General features: G+C 38.9%; 1 protein-coding gene across 2 annotated transcripts in view; it reads right to left on the bottom strand.

The window, feature by feature from the left end:
• DENND5A (DENN domain containing 5A) overlaps positions 1–21738 on the bottom strand; it is a 59437-nt gene that overhangs the window by 30283 nt on the left and 7416 nt on the right. For both annotated transcript variants that reach the window (XM_084287811.1, XM_084287812.1), the window contains exons 2-5: positions 14356–14427; positions 13650–13759; positions 12277–12937; positions 6127–6314 (exon numbers count right to left, since the gene is read on the bottom strand). In XM_084287811.1, the coding sequence (XP_084143937.1) occupies positions 6127–6314; positions 12277–12937; positions 13650–13759; positions 14356–14427 (1031 nt within the window). The remainder of the gene's footprint in view (positions 1–6126; positions 6315–12276; positions 12938–13649; positions 13760–14355; positions 14428–21738) is intronic.

Here is a 21738-nt window from a genome sequence, read left to right as displayed (position 1 = left end):
AAATAAAAAAAAATATATATATATAATATATTATATTATATAATAATATAATATATACATTATTATATATATTATATATAATATATATAATATATTATATTATATAATAATATATAATATAATATGTATTTTATATATAATTCACCTATGTAGCTTCTGTAACAACACCAAAAGAAGTTGCATATCTTTCTAGGATTTATCTCACCCTATATTTGGTGAGTTTTGGTTTTGGTGAAAATCTGACACATCTTAGGAACGTAGACATACGTACATCAATGTTCATATATATACACGATGCCAAAGCCTGATGCCCTGAGGTCAACAGCAAAATTTTCAGTTGCCTCATTGGAGTTTAGACTGCTCCCACTAATTCCAAGGCCAGAGGACAATTGCAATTCTTTAGTTTCACCTCAAGTACGGTACGGGGCAAAACTACACACACATCTAGCAACGCCTGCATCAAGCCCATATCCTTCCTTTCAGGACTGTTCAAAAAAAAGAAAAAAAAAAAAAAAAGGAAATGATTTAGGTTCTCCCAAAATAATGTCTAAAAAGGAAGAGCTTATTCTCTAAACAATGAGTAAGCTCCCTGCCCCACTGACACCCTAAAGAGAAAATACGTTCTATCTAATTCTTTGTCCTACACAGGTGCTCAGACTACAAATTGCATCCAGGTTTTCAGATCCCCTCCTCGACAGTCAGATTAAAATATGACTGAGTGAAGTTTTCTGCTTGAATACAGCATTAAAAGACTAAGAAACATTCATCTACAGCATATCTGCAGTACACATCACCTCTGTGACTTTGCAAACAACCACCCAACTTCACTTAAAAGACAAGAAACATGGTATGTAAATATATATATGCATGGTTGGCTAGTGGAAAGTATGTTTACAGAACTCCTAAATTCTAAAGAATTCCTGTGAGCAAATGATGAATTTTTTTGTTCATTCTCAGCACTACTGATCTTCATGCAAAAGTCAGAATTTGTGATGTAGAACAACTTAAAGCTGCAGCCTTCAGAAACATGAATTTAACTCATCAAGTGGCTCTTTAACACGGCAGTGCAGGAAAACTGACTAACGTAAAACTGAAGTCTGTCAATAAATCTGCAGTATTATCAAGGATCTATCACACCAGCAGACAGCATGAAAATGCATACAGAGCAGCGATGATCTTTCAAAATAATTATCATGGTTAATCTGATCTAAATATGTTGGCATCAAGAAGAAAAAAAGCTTTTCAATAGAACTATCTTCTGAAACAAACATAAATTAAAAAAAGAGAGAATTTGTTAAGATTTAATATTCGGTAACATCTTGTTAATGGTTGAAATAAAAATACTGAGAATCCATTTCTTTGTTAATATGACAGATATGTATGTTTTCTTTTAGAAAATTTGGAAGACTTTAAAAGCTGAGTTTATTGCCCAAGATCCTTCATTAAAAGTAAGATTTTTAAAGAAGATACTGGTTTTGTTTGATTTAACAAGTGCTGGAAGATTTAACGTTGCTTATTTTGACTCAGAATCATTGCAATTTCCATAATTCACATGCAGGTGAGTGACAAGATGCACACACAAAGTCAGAAGCACAAAGTGGCCGGGATTAACTTGCCTGTTAAAAATATATCGCTATAGCTTTGCAAAAGTTTCTTTAAAAGGAAATTCAAAGACACATCGAAAAACAGCCTTACTTCAGTATTTGCTGGGTTTATGATTTGCAAGACTGCTAGTTTAACCGCCTTTTTGATAAATCTTAGCGATAAACAAACCACATTTTGCTAGCAACATCTGAAACAGCTACATGTTCTTGCCTTCCCCTTCAGTTTCTGCAGCACCTTCTTATTCTAGCACAGCTTCTCCCATGCCTCCCCCGCCCTTTCGTTTCTGGGTTCCTTACAGGCCTCTGATGCAGCCACCAGCGAAACCACAAGGATGCTCATGCACACAGAAAGAGCCCTCAGCAAAAGCAGCAATAGATGTAAGAACAAGCTTAACTTGTAAGTGTACTGTATCACTGACATACACAAGAAACTCGACTCAACCCTACAGTAAGTTTTGAGCCTCTTTATACTTTTAGCAGGCCACTGAGAGTCAGGGTCTTCATATCAGTGGTAAACTTGAGTGAATTCACCACTGAGCAATGCAAACTTACTTTTTGTACTAGGTTATTTTGCTGAAGATTTTAACTGTCATCTGACAAAGCATCAACTTCTCAGATACAGCTGGGTTTCCACACTCCCATGGTAAAGCATTCCTTAAAGCATCAGCTGTGGCCAGAATATGGGAGACTGCCACGAGAAGCAAACCTAAACAAGCTTTATGGCATATCTGTGGAAGACCTAACAGTTAGGACAGTCAGTCTTTTCAAATATATTAGCCTGAAGAATTTTTAAAACATTTAGAGCAATACAAATAACTATTTTTACAACTTCATTACAAAATAACAACCAGGAGATCTATAGAGACACTGAAGTATCCTTGCCATGTTAGATAGCAGTATTATACTCTTCCTAATACTATACTCAATGCCCTTCAACTGAGAAGCACTAACTATATTTTCCATCAATCCTCACTTCCCTATTCTTTGTCTAAGTTAGATCTTGGATAATAAGAACTGTCCCATCCATCCACATGAATGGATTCCCAACAGAGATGCGGTTTATGCAGTTTCAAGACAAAGCCAAACATTTTTTCAGGACTCAAAATAAATTAGAAGGTAGAACAGCTCTCTGTTCTGATACCCCTTCTGATAAGGGAGGAAAATTCTGATACTGTATCTGTGAATCAGAAGCCTAGAGGCAGGACTTGGAAACTGAGATCCTCACATAACCCTGAAGATTTCATATAGTATCATATACATCCCAAACGTTAGAGATAAGCAATATTAAATAGCAATGTTGCTTTTGTTACCAATGACAGATTTGTCTTTACGTACACATAATAGAATCCCTATGGCCTCTTCTACTGTTATATCGTGACATTTATTCATGCTTCTTGTCAGCTTCTCCATAAGGAATTATGTTTAGAGCTTATCTGGCTCTTCAAGTGAAGGGTATCTGAAGGCCTAATCAGAATGCAAAGTTGTTTTGAGATGAACCTGTAATCTGCAGTTCTAAATATATTAGAGCTGATTAAATTGTTGTTATCAGAAATACTGATACTGATCAGTAGTTTCACTTAGCGAGACTAACATGCACTTCAGATTCTGCTTTGCATCTTAAATGGTACATTCATGCCTCATTAGAACAGCAGATTTTTTCTTGTTTTGCTTTTTAAAAGTAAATACTCTTCAATGTAAATCTCAACAACAGCGAGCTTTTCTTCTTCCCAGCCTAGTTTACCTCTTGGATAAACAAATTTGCCCTATTTGTATAGGGCAACTTCCTAGGCATCTTTGAAGTCTCTGCTGTATGTTAAAGTCCACTTGTATACCATCGCTACTTTCCCAAAGTGCAGCACTAAGATCTTCAGCAGTTACCAAGAAACCTGACTCAGCAGTGGCTCCCAGAAAGGGGGATTTCTCAGACTACGCCATGTACCCAACTGTAAAAGCTCACTCTTGGAGGGGGGTGGGGGACAACAATGGGTGGGCACAAGAGAAAAGCTGAAGCTTCAGGACAAGTTTGTATCCTGCAGCATATTCCATTGCACAGGCACATTCCTGCTGATATCTCAAGTACCCTGTGTCCTTTCCTTCCTTTCCCAACAGCATCTCAGTAAGACTGTATCAACAATCTACTCCTCCGCCTTCACTAAAGACTACCTAAAAAAAAAAAAAAAAGAAGTTGTGATGCCAGGTGATTTTTTTTAGTACTGCTTTGATTTCGTTTTTAACATCTATAAACAGATCTACCTTAGTTCAAACCTCCAAAGTAACCTGATAAAGCTCTTTAAAAACATTTACCCTTTAAATAACTGAAGCATCCATTCAAAAATGTTTATATGGAGGTCCCAGAGTCATTTCAAAGTTAGAAAAATCTCTCTTTACAAGAAGAGGACAGTCTTTTTGAAACTTCCTAAAATAACGAGAACATCCGTGGTGTATATTAATATACATTCCCACACATACACTTTACTATCCTCCAGCTATCCTCTATAAAAAGTATACTAGCTATATTCATTAGGAGTGTCAACGCATTCAAAGTTTCATAAAAACGTAGGAAACAAAGCCAATAAACTGTCTTCATGGCAAGAACACACATTATGTTCATCACAGAATGCCTGAGGTTGTAAGGTGCCTCTGGAGACCGTGTAGACCATTTAGCCTTCTTGCTCAGGAAGGTCCCCTAAAGCACATTACCCAGGATTGTGTCCAGGCAGCTTGGACTTCTCCAAGGAAGGAGACCCCACAACCTCCCTGGGCAACCTGTGCCAGTGCTCCGTCCCACTTCCAGCAAAGAACTTTCTCCCTCATGTTCAGATGGAACTTCCTGTGTTAACTGCTGTTATTACTCTGTTATTAATTCATAAAGACTCAATTACTCTGTTATTAATTATGCCAATGCAAAAAGAGAAGGAGAAAAAGAAATCGGGAGATTTATAAAGACTTGAGCTTTATCAGGAAAATAACACAACAATTCGAGGAGAAAATTTCTTTTCAGCTTGCCAGGAAAAGCCAATGAAAACTACCAGCATATGGATTTGAGTAAAAAGAGCAATGTTGGCATGGTGACCAGACTGGAAGTTCACAAAAATATCTTGTCTTTATTTCCACATAGCTTTTTTAGGAAGTTTATGTCAAGCTATGTTGCAGAACCATCTAATAATGAAGCAGATAAAAAAAAAAAAAAAAAAAAAGCAACAACCACCATCACCAAAAAAATCCTCTCCCTGCCACACTTCTCCACACGGCTTCTCCAGTAATTTAAATGATAATAGAAGCAAATGGGCAACCAGAGAAAGTGACAAAGAGTATGGACCCTAGTAGTAGGATTTTCTAAGCAGAATGTTTTCCAGGATTTACCCAGTCCTTCCCCTGTGAAGTTACACCTATGCTAGCTACTAAGCAGACTCCAGCAGGGGCCAGACCTGCTGTTGCACAGCTAACCATTCTGCAAACACCAGCTTCCCAGAGGGCGATCGGATCGAGCTGTCCAGCTTCTTCGCAACAGCCAGACGACACTTCAACTCTCATCAGTTGCTACTTACAAGAGCAAACACACCAGCGCTACCCCACAAGAGAAGCCATCCAGCCTACCGATGGAGCTGCCTGACGCAGCCAGCCAGCAGCCACCTGACACCTGCTTCCCACAGGTAGTTGCTGGCTCCTGCAGGCACCTCCTCTGCTACCTCAGGTAGTGCTCGACCACTGTTGGTCCCTTGATTCTCACAAACAGCTCCTGAAGTCTCTCCTGGCACTGCCCTAAAAATAATATTTGTGAACAGCGGGATAAAATAAAAGCAACCCCTATGTGGTTTTAATGTAGTCCCAGCCCCACATATGAGTTGCAAAGCCTTTATGGACCATTCCCATAATTTATTCAGTAGCTGTTGCTAAACTAAGCTCACTACAAGGCAGGATTTCCTTAGCACTATCCCAGTTAGTACCAGTTCGCTTAAGTAGGTGCTGACATTTTGCTATGAGCTGAAGTTTACATTCAGAGGAAAAACCAAAATAGTTTTGGTACAGACAACTGACCAGCTGGGTCCAGGTAAACCAACGCCAACTCAGAAACGCAGTGCAGAGAAACCCAGCCTAATCCTGCACAGCGAGGAACCACAGCAAGCAGAGCGCAGCACTGATGTCAGTAAAGATTTGCTCAGTCAGCACCACACAAGCAGCTGCAAGGCCTTTTGGCCATAGCAGCTTTTTTGACCTTAAGGTCACACTGCACTTTTCTAGCACAACATATGTTAGTTTTGCACCATAAAATTGTTCTTTCTGTAAAAGACGCATGTAAAATTATAGTCTAACTTTATCAGAGCACACAATTCCAAAGATGAGGTTTTGTTTAGCAATTTTATTGAATTTTCTCCAGAGTCTCCAAAAAGATAAGATCCATCCCAAATCGGAGCCAGCGGGAATTTCACAACAGCTGTTACAGTTAACATTCATCTTTTGTCTCATTCCTCACTTTTCTCATAGCTACGTTATTTCATCAATTGAAACAAGCTCCTCTCACCTCCTGAGGGAGTTCCAGCTTCGACCTGTCATCCAATCCATTGGAGTGCAAGCCCATCAGGTAAGGGACGGGAGCATCAAGAAAATGGAGGAGGGATGCTGGAAGGATAGGAACATACACATGCTGCCACTGAAATGGAAACATTAGTGCTGTGATGGTCTCTGCCACAGTCATCAGTCTCTGATAATCTGAAAAAGAGCAAGAAAAAAATCCTTTTCATAAAGATATTTAAGTCATTCTGAATTAAAGAAACGAGAGCTTGCTGTAAAACCACAAAACTCGCTACTAACTGAGCAGCATCTTTAATGAAAGCCAACACTTGTACACCAAGCCCATTTTGCTGAAACGACAAAGAGAGCTCAACACAAAGTAGGTCATTCCACAAGTCACACGGAAATGAGCAAGTTAGGTCTTAGCACCCATTAGGTCACCCTCTGCTACCTCATCCAGGGTTACAAGCAGGTCCACCATTCGAGCGTGGAAGCTGTATTGTAATTGTCTAGGAAATACAGCGGAAATATTTTATTTTCTCCATGCTTATGGCTTTCTATGCAAGCCTTGGATGAAAACCAAGGCATCTGGTATCTCTCAGATAAACATTTCTAAAAGAGTGCTTAACCGTCTATAAAGCATGCTGCATAGTAGCCAACCCAATAGTGGGACCGAAATATCTGCGTAAGAAATAAAAAGGATTGGCTTCATTTGTCCTTAGAAACACATGACCAAACTCTCAGTTCAATGTAAAAACAACTCTTCCTCACAGCATTTAACAGCAGTGCTAGCTGCACCTATGCAACACGCATACAAAAAGATCGTTTTTATTCAGCAGCTGGTGTCTAGAGCAGTTAATATTGCAGTATGCTGGGCCAAAACCTCCCCCTCCTCTTTTATACTCTGGAATCTTCTCTAATGTTTTTTGATATCTATATCCTGCAAAAGAGGCAACACCAGATGAACTGAGAACATGTGGTTTAATGCAAACAACCACTAAAACGTTCAGAATGCTTCTGAGCAGCCAGGCTGGAAAGCCCATAAAGCAAGCTTGTAAGACTAAGACAGCTCCTATCGTCAATCAAGCTATAAATACAGTACAAGCTGTAAACAAAGGATGCCTTCTGCATGATTCTGCAACAATACCTAATTCCAGCCAGAAAGGGAGGCAGAGGGAATAGGAGGAAGGGAAAAATAATAACAAAAAAAAAACAACAGCATCCTTTGTGCGTGTGTGTGTATGCATGTGTGGTGGGAGGGGGTGTCTTCCAACACATTCATAAGATTACAGACAATGTGATATTGCAAAAGCAGCCTGAATACACAGGTTCAGGCATAGAAGTTTCTGAAGCTGTTACTACACTGTTGCAGAGTGGATATGAAGAGTGCAAACAATATTTGTTCTAAACAAACACTCCAGAGTGAAATTAAGCAGTTCCTGGCATTCATGATTCGTTTTGCGTGGAATCGAAGTTAGAGAGTCTGGGGTCTGCAAGAGGAACTCATCACAGGTTTTGCTACTACCAGCAGTCAATTCTGCAATCCAGACTTTCAATTTTCAGTTTCAGATCAAGCTACGCCTGGCAAAAAGGTTACTGCATAATGCTACTCCTCACGGTCTCACACCAGATCTGCTGTGCTGGTGCTCCTTAAATTAAAACGAGCTAGGATGCCTTAAACAGTTCTATGTTTTTGCAAGTAGCATACCTGGACTGAAGCACGTTAGGAAACAATTCAATCAACATTACTAGCAACACTGCCCTATTCTGCCTGGACACCAGTTTCTGCCTGCACAGTTACTGGTTTGCAGCTTTAATCACGGACCGAATGCTAAGAAGTGGTGAATTAATGATAAGCTTTGGGAAGAAGAATCTACCACATGCCCTGTTTTCTTCAGCATTAAAAGCTACTTTAAAGAAGCCGGAGATACACAAATATTCCAGCTGGTTCATATTCAGCTTGTTTATCTGAAAGAACAAGTCTCAGAATAGAAAGTGTTTTCCTACTACACACACGCAAAAAAAAATCTTGCCTAATTCTGCTGGCTAATTTAAATACAACTTCTCTCTCTGTCATTATGCTAACTTTAGTATTAGCCTTTCAAATTAATTACAAAGTAAAATCAATAATTCAAATTTTCTATCCACTCAGCAACGACCTCCTGCAACCCAGCTGCCTGCAAACACACTCTCTGATCCTGGAGAGCCACACGGCATGAGCCATTCCCAGACACCTGACCTGCATCACCACAGCCTGCCAAGAATGGTCACTACATTCGGCAGGCTTTGTGCACTTCAGGAGCCAGTGACAAAAGGATAAAGACAAGAAGCCTGCAAACAGAAACCAAAATAATTTGAACGCTTTCTTAAGTTATACCTATCCAGCAAGGGTGGGGTGTTTCATTTGCTTTACAAAAAAAAGGGTAAGCAACGTATTTCTGATATTAAAGAATTACTGTGGTGGTTTTACCAGGGCAAAGAAATTAAAACTAATACTTCACATCTCCAGAGGGAACATCATCGTAAGCAAGTGAAGTAAATGGGGGGAGCGATTCAAAGTCAACGCAATCAACTAAAAAACTGTAATTTTTTACTTGAAAATGGCAGCAGCCAGAAAATACACAGAAAAATAAAACTGAGCAAGATCACCTGTGGCAGTGGTGCATTGTATTTCTCCTTTTATTGTTTTTAGCTGTTTAGAAAAGCTTCCTCCAAGCAAATTTTGCAGCTGTCCTAACTCAGTGCACACTTTTCAGAAAAGCTCTAGGTGTTCTAGAGATAAGAAATAAATCTGCTTCACAGATGTAAGAGCAACATAAATTGCAGGAATGCAAATCAGCTTCTGCAAAATAACCTAGTGAGGGCACAACTAAAGGTCTCCTTCAGCACCACTGTCTTCTCATATTTTTGCCTGAATTCCTTAGTAGCAGCTCAGCACTAGGAGCAGCTTTGGGTTCTTCATCACCTCATAGGCATGGATGTTCCTCTAACGCTTTCCCAAGCGGGAGAGGCAATTCTCACAAAACAACAGTCAAATCAAGGAGCTCATTCCTTCCCTACATTTGGAAGGCACTGATCCCAAACATACAAGCTGTGCCAATATAGTGGGACAAAAGAAGAACTTCCAGAAGCATAATGTCAGAAACATGTCAAAGGAATCTCAGAAGCAAAACACACTTGCTGCCAAGTGAAGTTACTCCAATTCCAAGGACAGCCAGCAACTTAAAATGCTACATAATTTGTTTCAAAAAACAAATGTATCTGGCTGCAAAGCCCTCCAAGAGGAAAAAAATAAAAAAAGTAAACCTCATTAGCAAACCCTCTTATACTGTCTTAAATCTAAATCCAGCAATCTCATCTGACCTAGGAGAAGTGATCTCAGCAGTTTCAGTTGTCACAGGTTTGGGCACCAAAAGATTTACAAAAACCAAAGGATGCTGAAACAAATAAGATTTAGATTCACAAAGACAACCTAGACCTCGCAGAACTGTTTGTACAAGAACATGAGCAAGCCCTTTTCAAAAGTTCAAGTACTTTCTAGTTCCACTCAGAACTGAGCACACCATCATCCGTATCTAAAAAAAAAAGCAAAAGAAGGAAATGGTAAAGGTACAGACAACCAGCACCTCAGTCAGATGTTCCCTTTTCCTACTGATAACACTCTTTTAAACATCAAAGCAAGCAATCACTCTACCAATTTTCTACTTCACTGCCACATAAAAGAAAACAGAGTAACTCAGAAAAGACATGAGATTTTTCAGGAAGAAAAACTTGATTTCTAGGACTTAAAAAATACTACCCACTCCCATTTCAGATAATAAGAAAATAAAGAATGTCTTTATCAAAAGCATTTTGGAAAAGTCTTCATCTTCCGTGCTGGCAACTCCAGCAGTATCCTGTATCTTCTGTTATTAACTCACTAGTAGCTTTGACAGTAAATTCAGTAAATAATAGTAAACTGCCCCAAAAAGCTGTGTTGCTTTTTACTTTGGTTTTGTTGTTGTTTGTTTTTGTTTTTGTTGTTTTGTTTGTTTGTTTTAAAGAAAAATAGCAAGAAAAAAAGTCCAAGATTGAACACTTCAGAAAGTACGTTTCAAAAACCCTACAGCTACTGAGGAAGCCCTAGATTGCTAAAATTGATGGACAAAAGTCAACAAACAAATAATGAAATTTATTTTCTACTAGAAGAGGACTTTCAGCCAAAAACTGTAAGTGAAAGCTTGATACACTCAGACAAGACACTTCATTAAGGTGTAGAAAAGCCCAACTCATCCAAAGTTTGGTATAAGGCAGGGGAAACAGTGGACAGAAAATGCCCAAGATCCAGGGCTACAGGCCTTGGGTTGCATTAATCCCTTTCTCTTGATTTCCGTATGTCTGTGTGTGCAGTCGAAAATCTCACATCCCAGAGCTATTTTAAGCTACGTTAATTAACCACCGATCAGACACTCGGAAAGTGCCAAAGGGGAGAAAAAGTCAAGCCTATTAAGGTGACGTTGGAAACAGAAGCCAGAACATAGAAGGCCGGGCCACACGGGAGCTGAGGGCCTGCCCAGGAGAAGCGAGTAAAGGGCTGGAAAGGGATCCAGGAGCACTGCTGTGGGCACTGCTCATCCTGACGGGCTTCCAGCTGGCTGGGCACACACACACGTCTGCCCCATGACACCTCAGGAACAGCTACGGGCTGACCGGGCCCCGTCTCCAGGTGGAAGAGGTGGGGTTTGAATCTTGCTCTGGTGACACAGTGCTGTCTGCATTAACAAGCTTTCCCTAAAGCCCAAACACATAAATGTCTAATCCAGTTCTGGAGAAAACACAACAAAGTTTGTCTGTTAGCCAAGTATTTCCAGATCTTCTGCGAATAATATGCAAAGTGTTGCCTGGACCTACAGATCCCCTTAGGCATGGCGTAAAAGAAATTTTATTTATTTATTTATTTATTAGGTCCAAGATACTAACTACTAATACCATCAAGTTTTGGGTTTTTTTTTTGATAATGTTTGAACAACTGCAGAGTTTTTCTCTGGCAGTTAGCATTGTTTACACAATGCAGCAAGCCATAATGCCTTACTGCCATCATATACTTTTGATCGCCTTGACCATCACACGAAATCGTTCTTTGGCTTTAGTCTATGCACGCATCTCAACGCACATACACATCTTTATTTCATGTTTAAATTCATGGATAAATTTGCTAATAACTGCAGGACATATTTTATAAATAATGACTATTTGTTTTCCACATATTTCAGTGACAGCTCAATGGAAGAAAATACTGAAAACAGATTTCCATACCACCATAAGCTATCCTGGGATTCACCTTAGGGTCTTCTAGGCTTGTCATTATTATAAAACCGTTCAAAATGCAGTCTATCTACTTTAATCCATACCATTAGTCCAAACTCATCTATTCATAATGTTAGCCATGTTAGGGCAACTAGAAGTAGAAAAAAACTGGCATAACTCCATGTACTCTCTTTTAGACTAACAGGATGTAGAGTAAGAAGCTCTGTATTCAAAATATTTTAACATAGCATAGTTCCTGCCTATGGTCTTAAAAGCAATTTATTTTTTTTACATGATATCAGCAATAACCATTTCAGAGCTTAACAGAGACTTGGAATTTAAATCCAGGCAAACTACATTTTTCTGATCATTTTATTTCAAAACAACAACTGAAATGTGACTTTAGGTACTCAACGAAAAAACTAAGTTCATACCATTAATTCTTTTTCAAAACCATACATAGGTTTTTATCTTCTCAAAATTCACAGAGAGTTTGGCAGAGATGGGAGGGAGAATTCAGCAAAGTAACTGGAGAGGAACATGAGAGAAAGCGTACTACCCTACCCAACCACAGAACACTTCCAGAGACAACAATAAAATGGACAGTCAGTCCATGAACACAGGAGATAACATGAAAGCCTAAGTTTTTACATTTAGGTGTCTAGAAACAGGAACCAAAACAAAGCTCTTTGCAACTTGAGATCTTTTCTTGACATTAAATCCTGTATATAGATCAGTCTTACTCCATTAGCATGATAATGTTGCGCTGTGGGTGTGTTTTCCTTTTTTTTTTTTTAATTTTAAAAATTCCAGAAATGAAAAGCCCTTGTGCCAGTACAGCTACCAGATAAGAAAACAAAGATCAAGTACTCACGCTGTGAATAAAGCAGTATCTGAAATTCCAAGAGGGCACAGGTAAAGAGTTGAACCACATTTTCTACTCCAAGCAATTCAAAAACTTCTTTAACTGGAAAATCAAATAATGGTAGTTCATTGGTGCTTGGCCTCTGGCAGATAATTGGTCCATAAACACCTGAAAATTTTAACGACCTTCCTGCTGGAGGAAGAGGAACCTCATACAGAATATTGTAGATGTAGCTTTCTAAAGGTAGAGGTGGCGGCTGAGGTGAAGTCACTGCTTGGTGAAGTTGTTCTAGTACTTTCTTACAAGCTTTCATGAAAGACATTGGAGTAATCAGACAAATGCACTTTGAGACGTAGAGCGTGTCTCTGCTAATGTCATACGAGTTAAAACGCTGTAGCTTTGAAACAGAAGTGCCATTGCAGTCCCCAGTGCTGCTGCAGCTATCTTTGTCATTTGTGGGTGGAGTATGAAGAATGTCGTATTCAGCATTGTGCATATGATACAACGTCTGCATTGCACTGCAGATCTGTTTGCTAGTAACTTCCTCAAAGAACGTGAGAGAAAATCCAAATGTCCGTGAGCCATCTTCACGAGTAATAATAAAAGAGTGGAACTGAGGTTCTCTAGAATCTGCTTGTGTCTTGAAAGCAAGCCCTTTAGGCATACACAGCTACAAAAAAAAAAAGAAGGAGGGAAGGGAAATAGTATCAGTTAACACTTTTTTCTATCCTCCTGCCTCATTAATGAATGGAGCACTCATTAAAATAGGATTTAGAATCCATAGATTGCTATCACATTTCAGATTAAAAATGTATTAAGTGTTACATCTCTGTACAATATATTTATAAATATTCAAATTAGAAAAAGTAAACATGTTGAAAGGACTCTATGTGGTTTCTATTGAGAGCAATAACCATTTTGTTACAAACCTCAGTGATAATAAAACAACGAAATACAAACTCACATAAAAGTATTTTATTCACTAGGGCTAGAAACCAGACAAAGTACTATATTTGATCTAAATGAAAAAACTACACTGAACAGAAACTCATGCGCAAAGATTCATTAATCACACTAACTTATTTCTCCAAACTATTCTGTAAAATGTAACAGAAAAAGTTGTAAAGAAAATAAAAAACGTCCTATGTATGCATCACTTATCAGTTTTAACTAGGTTTAACTAGGTTCCTTTAAAAAGTATCTCAATTAAGTGAGAAAATCTTTGAGCCTGCAAAATTTAAAGCAATTTTTTTTACAGTCTATAACAAACTTCATACAATGACTTTTTTTTTTTTTTTGTCAAGGAAAACACACAAGTGAATGCCTCCACTTATTAAGGTAGGTATTTGTCTTAAAAGCAAAAGTCATTAAGCGATACTGACCATTCCCACTGCATCCTGGTCAAAAGGGTTCCATTCAACATTCTCAGGATAGCGAGCAAGAACTTTGGACTTAAATGTGCGTCTTAACGGAGTCTGTTCAAAGTTTTCCCCTGAAGGTGAAAGAAAGACACTGAAGTAAATATTTTGTAAATATCTCTTTTTAAGCTCAAACAAGGCCAAAAAGCGGGACATCAGCAGGTAGATGTGAGGATTAAGTGATTTAAACACACACATTCCTTTTAAGAGAAACAGAAAATGCAAGACAGTTAGTTAAAGCATATAATTAGACTGCAGATATTAGCAAGGATTGGCACTGTAACATTTTTATATCATTAAGTATCTGTGCTTTTCCTTAAGTGTGACTGTCTTCAGACTATGACTGTGACAGAAATTCTCTGAATTACTCTTCAAATATTTCAGATTCTCATTAAAGCGTAATTAAAGCTTAAGGTTCAGTGAAATTTTGTTACTGAAGAAAAGCACAAATAGACAAGAGACAAAGATGATGCAAGTTTAAGATAAACATAGAAGTGGCATCACTTAGTTAGTTTCTTCTTCAAGACTTAGCAAAAAGGGTATCCACCATCTATTACAAAACATTGGCTGTGAAGAGAGAGTCTAAAGGGTTAAAAGATCAAGAGGCATGAAGATAGGGTATCAGGAGAATAAAAAATTGTGCTGTTTTTCCCCACACTTTTTCCTTTACCTTCTGTTGCACTTGAAATGAAACGGCTGGCACCATCTCGGGTTTTAGAGGCCTGTATATACTGGCATAAAGCTATATAACAAATAAAAACAACACTGCATTATACATTTTATACTGTCAACTGTAATTATCATAGCTAAGACATACCAGCAAGCAACACGTAGGTATTCTATACTGAACTAGCATGCACAACAGAGAGTCTACTCTCCCAATGCGGTTTCTCTACATACACAGCGTTACACAAATGTCACATTTCAGACAGATATTTCTTGAAGGAGATGATTGCTACGTAACAGCAGCTCCCAGTTCCTGTACTCTCAGCCACTATAGTGATGCAACAACAGTAATTAGTTACCTGGTAAATGAAGGAAAGTGTTACATGTTAAACTGTAAAATACTCCCAAAGAGCAATTGATGCAATTAGCCCCAAGGACAAGAGCATTTGAAGGCCTACAGAAGTAAATGTATGAATTTAAGCAGCACGGTTCTAACTTTTCACAGATTCTGTCCGTACACTAGACTGACTGCTAAAACCTAGCTTATAACCTCTCTAATTTTCCCTAGAGAAACAAACGTCCACTGTGATACCAGGAAGTAACTACACAGTTACTCTTCTGAATGCACACAGTTTCCTCAAAAAGAAAAAAAAAGAAAAAAAAAAAAAAAGGAAATGAGAGAGCACAACTGCATATCTTAAAATAAGCTTTGCTCTCTTACCAGAATGCAATTAGCTAAGCAATCATGCAGCTGTTGGCAGCTGCACTAACAATCAGTCAGAATTACATGAAATCATATGATTTAAACAAATCAAACTATTTCAGCAACACCTGCAAAAGAGAAAACACTCTTCAACTCCTCTCTTATTTCCTTGCGCGCTGCAATTACATGGCAATAGAAACTGATTTCGAAAATGGTTGGGTTTGTTCTCTACTTTTACAGTAGTATTTAAGACTCAGTTGCTAAATGAACTAGGATCTTTATTCTGGGGAGCCCTCACTTCCACAAAGTAGCCACGCAGAGGTGGTTATAACACTGCCTGTAGACAATAAAGAACCTGACAAACACATCACCCTACAGCCAAGAAAGCTTTGTTTCCAGAGAATGCTTACAAGTACTTTGAGGGTTAATGTCACCTCAGTTCGGATCTGGGCTTAAGTACATCCTAAATATTCCCTCAGGGACCTTATCCTGAATCAGGACCTAGGACAGGTCTCACAGTACCTAAAATACTCCCGTCCATTTCATTGATCTTGTTTTATAGCACTGAAATTAAAGTGGGGATTTTTTTTTCTTTTTGTCTCAAAAGCAACAACTCAACTGATTTTCCATTAAAAAAGTGTCCCTGACTAGATTTGTATTATTTTGTTCAATGATATCATTGCTCAGAGAAAAAAAAAAACGCATATCCGGGAAGTCAGAAATATGTATAGAGAGACAGATTTAGGGAAAAAAAATAAAAACTTCCCTAAGATAGAGCCGTATTGGGGAAGAGTAGAGTCAAAGACAGAGAACATTTAATAACAACACTTACACAAGAGCTAAAAACCTTAGAAGATGGAAATAAGGCTATAAAGAAACTTCCGATCCCCCAGAAGGAGAAAGAAGAGAAGATCACATCTCTGCTCACTGACACATACACTTGGTAAAGAGAATCCTCTCTAAAAGAGGTTTTAAAAAATGTCAGGAGGTTTAACACACCTACTTGTTTTCTGTATTTACATCTGTGCAGATGATGTCATGTCAGCTTTTTTTTTTTTTTTTTTAAATAGCTGAGGAAAAACCTCAGACATTTACCAAGCTGGTTTGTCCCCCCTCTCCCCACAGGTAAGGAACAAATCTGAATGTCAAGTTTTCTCCTGATCTTGGAAAGCACACATCACAACCCCTGGATTCACCGACGTGCAAGATCACACCCATTTTGGAAAGAAAAAAACTATTTGTGACTCGAACACCTTCTCATTAGGATGATCAATAGTGTAAAATATATGATAATGCTCTTACTTTCTGATCACAGAAAAACACCACCAACGTCCAGACAGAAGCGTACATGCCTTCCTGCATTTGAGCAAACAATTCAGCTACTGCACGGCACAGCTCTTGTCAGAGAGCCTCTACACTTCTTTCCTGGTTTCGTATCTGTCTTGCTGACTTTTGCATGATGCTCATCATCTTTAGCACATCGGCACGGTTTTTAATTTATCAGCTCTCTCTTTGTTAGAACCTCAATGCTTGTAACACAGCAAACCACCGGACCTTCAGGCCAAGCAAGGCTGCATTCAGAAGATACCGATGGGGCAGGGAATCTCAAGTGAGAGCTCACTGACACCTGCAAAGTTCAACCCGGGAACAGAAAGTGCATCTGTGCAACTCCGGGACGCTGACTAGACTATTCTCTTGCCATTACAACCAGTAAGAACCTGAGCACCTGCATTGCCTCCCCTTTCATTTCTTCCACTGACCACCTAGTGCTCATCACTAGACGTCCATCAAAAGACAGGAAAAAAAATCCACAAACAATATTTGCTTATACCCAGTGACCAAATGCAATTAACCCTTAATTTCTAAATTTATGAGCACTTAGAAGCTTCTCACACACAATCCTTGCTCCAGCAAAACACCAAGTGCAGCAGATCTGCAGAAGGCAAAAATAAATACAGGCTTCAAGATCCATCTCTTCATAAATCAGAGATCTGATTAATTTAGTACTCATTGAAAGGGTTTTGATAAAAACGCTGAAGAAAGGTTTTAACAAATGCAGGAGGAGAAATGCCAAAAATTGCCAAGTTTTATTCTAGACCTGAGAAAATTAAGATGTAAGAGAATATAAACTGATAAAAATATGATGCATCCTACAATTTTCAGAATGTCCTACGTGTGAGAACTTGAACTCTATTAAAGGACTACTACCACCAAATCCTGCTTTTCATAAGGTTCCTCTCTTTAAAGGATTCCAGCCTATGCATCTGTACTTTGGGCTTCCTAATTGCACGCGCATTAGAAAAGCTAATGCACACACGCAGGATATTGTACATTTGAGCTAACAGCACCGTCTCATCTTACTGAGTGGTATTTCAGCCAGACACCTAATGCTAAACGTAAGCCATATCCAAGGTAGATTTGCAGCACATGCAGGCAGCCTCTGGCTCATTTTTAGGCTCCACCTTGCTCTTACCTGTGACTTCTCTCGCTGCTCCACCTGCAAGCAGAAGACAGCAGTGCCTGTCTCGGGCTGATCAGAAGCTGGGCTTACAAACTCAAAAACAGACCCACTACATGGAGTTCCTAATCCGTGGGACACAGCATTGCTTTGGGAGTACCTGCATACAACTACCCCTGTCGATGTAAACAACTTTTCTACAAGATTACACGGGGGGAAAAACTTAGAGAAACTAGAGTGAAGCATAGCATCTTGCTGGTTATCGAAGGATGCTATCTACCAAGCTTTCCTCAGCTTTGAGGTGGGGTAAAAAGAGGAGTGAATCCCAAAGGTCTTCTACCCTTTCCTGACTTACTCTGAAAAAAAAAAAAAAAAAAAATCAATTTGTTACCTTCGCATTCCTAAGGAAAAGAAAAAGGTCCTCCCAACAAAGTAATAGGAAAAGTGGTTATGCAACTTGTAGGCTCATTTACTCATGACTTCCACCCAATATATAAACTGTAAAAATATACTTCTCAGTTGAAACTTGTAAGTGAAAAGGATGAAATTTTGAGTTCTCAAAAACAAGAAGGAAAACAAGCCCCCTCTGACTGGCTGGGAATTCAGACTGAAAATCCTGCCACCACTGACACACCTCTCACTCCTTTCTCCTCCTTTCTGACTCTGCCATTGGCAATATCATGTCCACAGAACTGGGAGGACAATTCATGGCTGCTGTCACTGTTATTAATCTCATGTAACCATCTCATGTAACCATGTGGAAAGATATTTCCTGTCAAACCTTCACGTGTGGTCACAAAATAAACTACAGCTGTACTGACACTCCTACCACATACACCATAAATCCAATCATACGCATCTTTCCAGGTAGCTTATGGAACAGAAGCCACACACTTTCGGATGGATTGTTAATGCCATTTCTAAATTTCCAATGCAAGTTCCCAAGGAAACCTTTACATGATTTACATGTGACTAAGAACTGCACAGGAATCTCTCCCTGCAGCATGGCTGGAAAAGCCTCTGACCAGCAATCTGCAGGGTGGGATCTGGCTCAGTTTTCCTGCTCTGACAATAAGTCAGAAGCAGCTATCCTCATTACCAGAAGTGCCTGACAAAAGATCTGAATGGTCACGCAACACTGATTTTAAAGAATCATTAATACTGCCACCTTCATTTGTTCACTGAGCACGCCGATCTGCTCAAGATAATTACAAAACAAAGAAATCCAGAAAGCCCTACCGATCCTGATTAAGCAGTTTGTTGCTTTCACCCTGTCAAGCAGCTTATTTCTCTAAACTCCCGTGACATAGCCTGCTAGTCATTCCCTTCATTCAGTTTTGGTGTATTTTTATTGCATACCTGATATCTTTGAATGGAAAATGGTATTAGAGAGAGTATGTAATCAAAACAATATGGTTATATTTTGCACATAAGAGCACATTCGCATGAAATTTTTTTTCAGCATACAGAAGTTGTACATATAATTCCTGATGCCATTAAAACGAGTGTCTTGTTTATATGTCTAGATATAAAGATAAATAATTTTCTGGAAAGAATGTGATGCTTAAAAATTAAGTTTACTGAACATAAAATCTCTCCAGCTCTAAAATCCATGATCCAAGTCTAAACAAAAATAGTTGGCTGGCAAAACAGGTAGTGTGCTTATTTCTGGAATCCACACTGTAGAAATTACAAAAGAATGGAGCAAATGAGAAAAATTGGGACAAGGTTGGAGCGAGTGGAGGATGACAACACTGCAGAGAAGAGGTCGCATGTACCCTGGGAGATCTAATGACTTCTTTATTAGCCAAACTGTCAGATGACCAACAGTTGACCTGCTCACACCGTAAAATACAGGTGATAAAGATGTCTCTAGACATGGATAAACAGTCGTGCCAAGAACCAATGTCATAAAGCTAAAGCCAAAGCAGATGTGTTAAAAATAACACTCACCACATTTCTAATTGCCAATAATAACAGTCAAATATTCTATTTTCAAGTCTTAAGAGAAAAAATGGGATAACCAAACAAAAGATTAAATTTGATGGCCTTCATCATAAGAGATGTGAAATGGGATAGTAATCTCACTGAACCACTCTAGTCAGAAAGACAGACAGGGATGCTTTCTATCACAGAAAAGATTTTTCAAGTCCCATATTCTACTATTAAAGCAAAGCCATTTAAACGCATAGCTAGAGAACTATTGATATTCCAATAATTAGGCAAGGTTCACTTCAAAAAATGAAAATAAGCAGTACATTTATCTGATCCCTTTTTAAACAACCATTAAGCCATATATAACTGCAAATAAACTACAACCTATGAAACACTCGGTTTGGCAGATTAAGGTAATAAATTCATTAAACAAGAATTCTTGGAGTAAAAACTACCATTCAAGGAAAGCTACAGCTGCCAGGGCTGTAAGCAGTCACTCCATCAACAGAGAAATGCCTTCCCGGGACTTGCTTCCTTCCTCCCAGCTCCTCCTCAGGCAGAACTGCACGTATTTCTCGTCAGAGAGGATTCCCTTTCTGAGAGAACCTCCTCCTTGCATATACACCAACATGAATTCTTCACTTTTATGCTGAAACTCATTAGCCCACCGTCCTGCAGTTCTGTCCTCTCCTCTCCCCACTGCCAGCAAGACCACCAGGCACAGTGCCAGACGAAGTGGTGGTTCCACCAGGTCATTTGCTGCTGGAATCGGAACTTCAGCAGTCTTGAAAGTGGGTCAGGTTATCAGAAAATTCATATTCTTCAGTATCACATTTGTTTTCTTGCAGAGGTGCTGTCTTAGCAGCTGAAATCAGGGGTTTCATCCACTGTATGCAGTGAATCAGGACTTTTGTCAACCGTCTCCAATAGCTGTCATTCCATGGCATTTGTAACAAATCCACAACCTATGACTCTCACGTCTGTGTCTTTCTCTAAAGACTTCGTTAAGCAAGTTACTGTTCTACTTTCGCTGACAAAAGAACTCAAAGTAAGTCTATTGCCTACCTTTCTAAAACAAAGGTAGGAAAACTTGTTAGGGACACACCACCCTATACTTAAGCATAACTGAATTGTGTGTTGGGTGGAGTGCCATCCTTCATCTGTAAGAGTCAAAAGATTTTCTTTAGAGGAAGCAGAGAGAAGAGGAAGAAAATAACCAGTGCGATGAAAGGCCCCAATTTATTTTTGGCCTGTTTGTCAACTAAGGAATGCAAGCTTGCTTCTAACAATCCCTTATTCCAATCCCATGAGAACATGTTCCTTTCAGTACGCAACATACATTTTAACATTCAGTGGAGAATACAATTATTCCTCCTGCAGTCACTAAAAATATGAGAAGGACAAAAAGACAGGTTAACTCTAATCTGCTGACTGTAGAAGACCCTGATGTTTTCTTTTTTTCTTTTGCTTTTCCTATTTTTAACAATTGTGATATGAAGAACCTCACTGTGAACTGAAATAAAAAATATGAGTTAATTTCACAGTGTGACTGGATACTTGGTGTAAATTCCACTGGATACCAATGGTATCTTGACCATCCATTGCTTCAATGGGATAAATTCTTGTAAGCCTTCTATGACAAATGAGAATAAAGAGATGAACAGAGATCTATCGTTTAACTCTGTATTCATCTAGTTGATAACAAAACACATTGCCACACCACTGGAATAGTTTCCAAATTGCCACAGCATTTTGAATGTACCACAGAAAAAACAGCTGACAACATCTGCACGCCGTGACTGCAAGGTCAGAACACCAAAAGCTTTTGTTTGTACTTTTCTGGTACAGTTCTAAGGAAGGTGGGAAGAGGTGGGGCAGGGAAGGGGCAAAGGAAGTCATCAAGAATCTAACGCAGCTTTTTAGAAAAGCAACAAGAACACACACATCCCCCCCTCCCCGGCTTAAATGTTCAAAAACATCCCAAGCCCATTTATTTTCTTTCACTGCTCTGTATGCAGGACAGCAGATGGACGCGATGTATTTAAACCAAGACTGCCTGATACAAATTTCCAAAAAAGTACTCTTAAAAACAGAATTGTTTTTTACAAGGCTTTTTTCTTTTCTGCTTTAGTCACAGCAAATATAACAAGAAGATATTTAGCTCTGTTTTCAACTAAACAACAGAAGCAGCATTCAAAATGACAATGACAGGCATGTTGTCAGCCACAGCAGGGCGGGCACATGTCTTTGACAGAACAAATCTGCAATACTTGCAAAAGAAGACACTAAGA

Source organism: Netta rufina (assembly GCF_964035555.1).
Source record: "Netta rufina genome assembly, chromosome: 5".
Taxonomy (NCBI): domain Eukaryota; kingdom Metazoa; phylum Chordata; class Aves; order Anseriformes; family Anatidae; genus Netta; species Netta rufina.
Note: the sequence above shows the minus strand (reverse complement) of the source record. Positions and strands in the feature narration are given on the sequence as shown.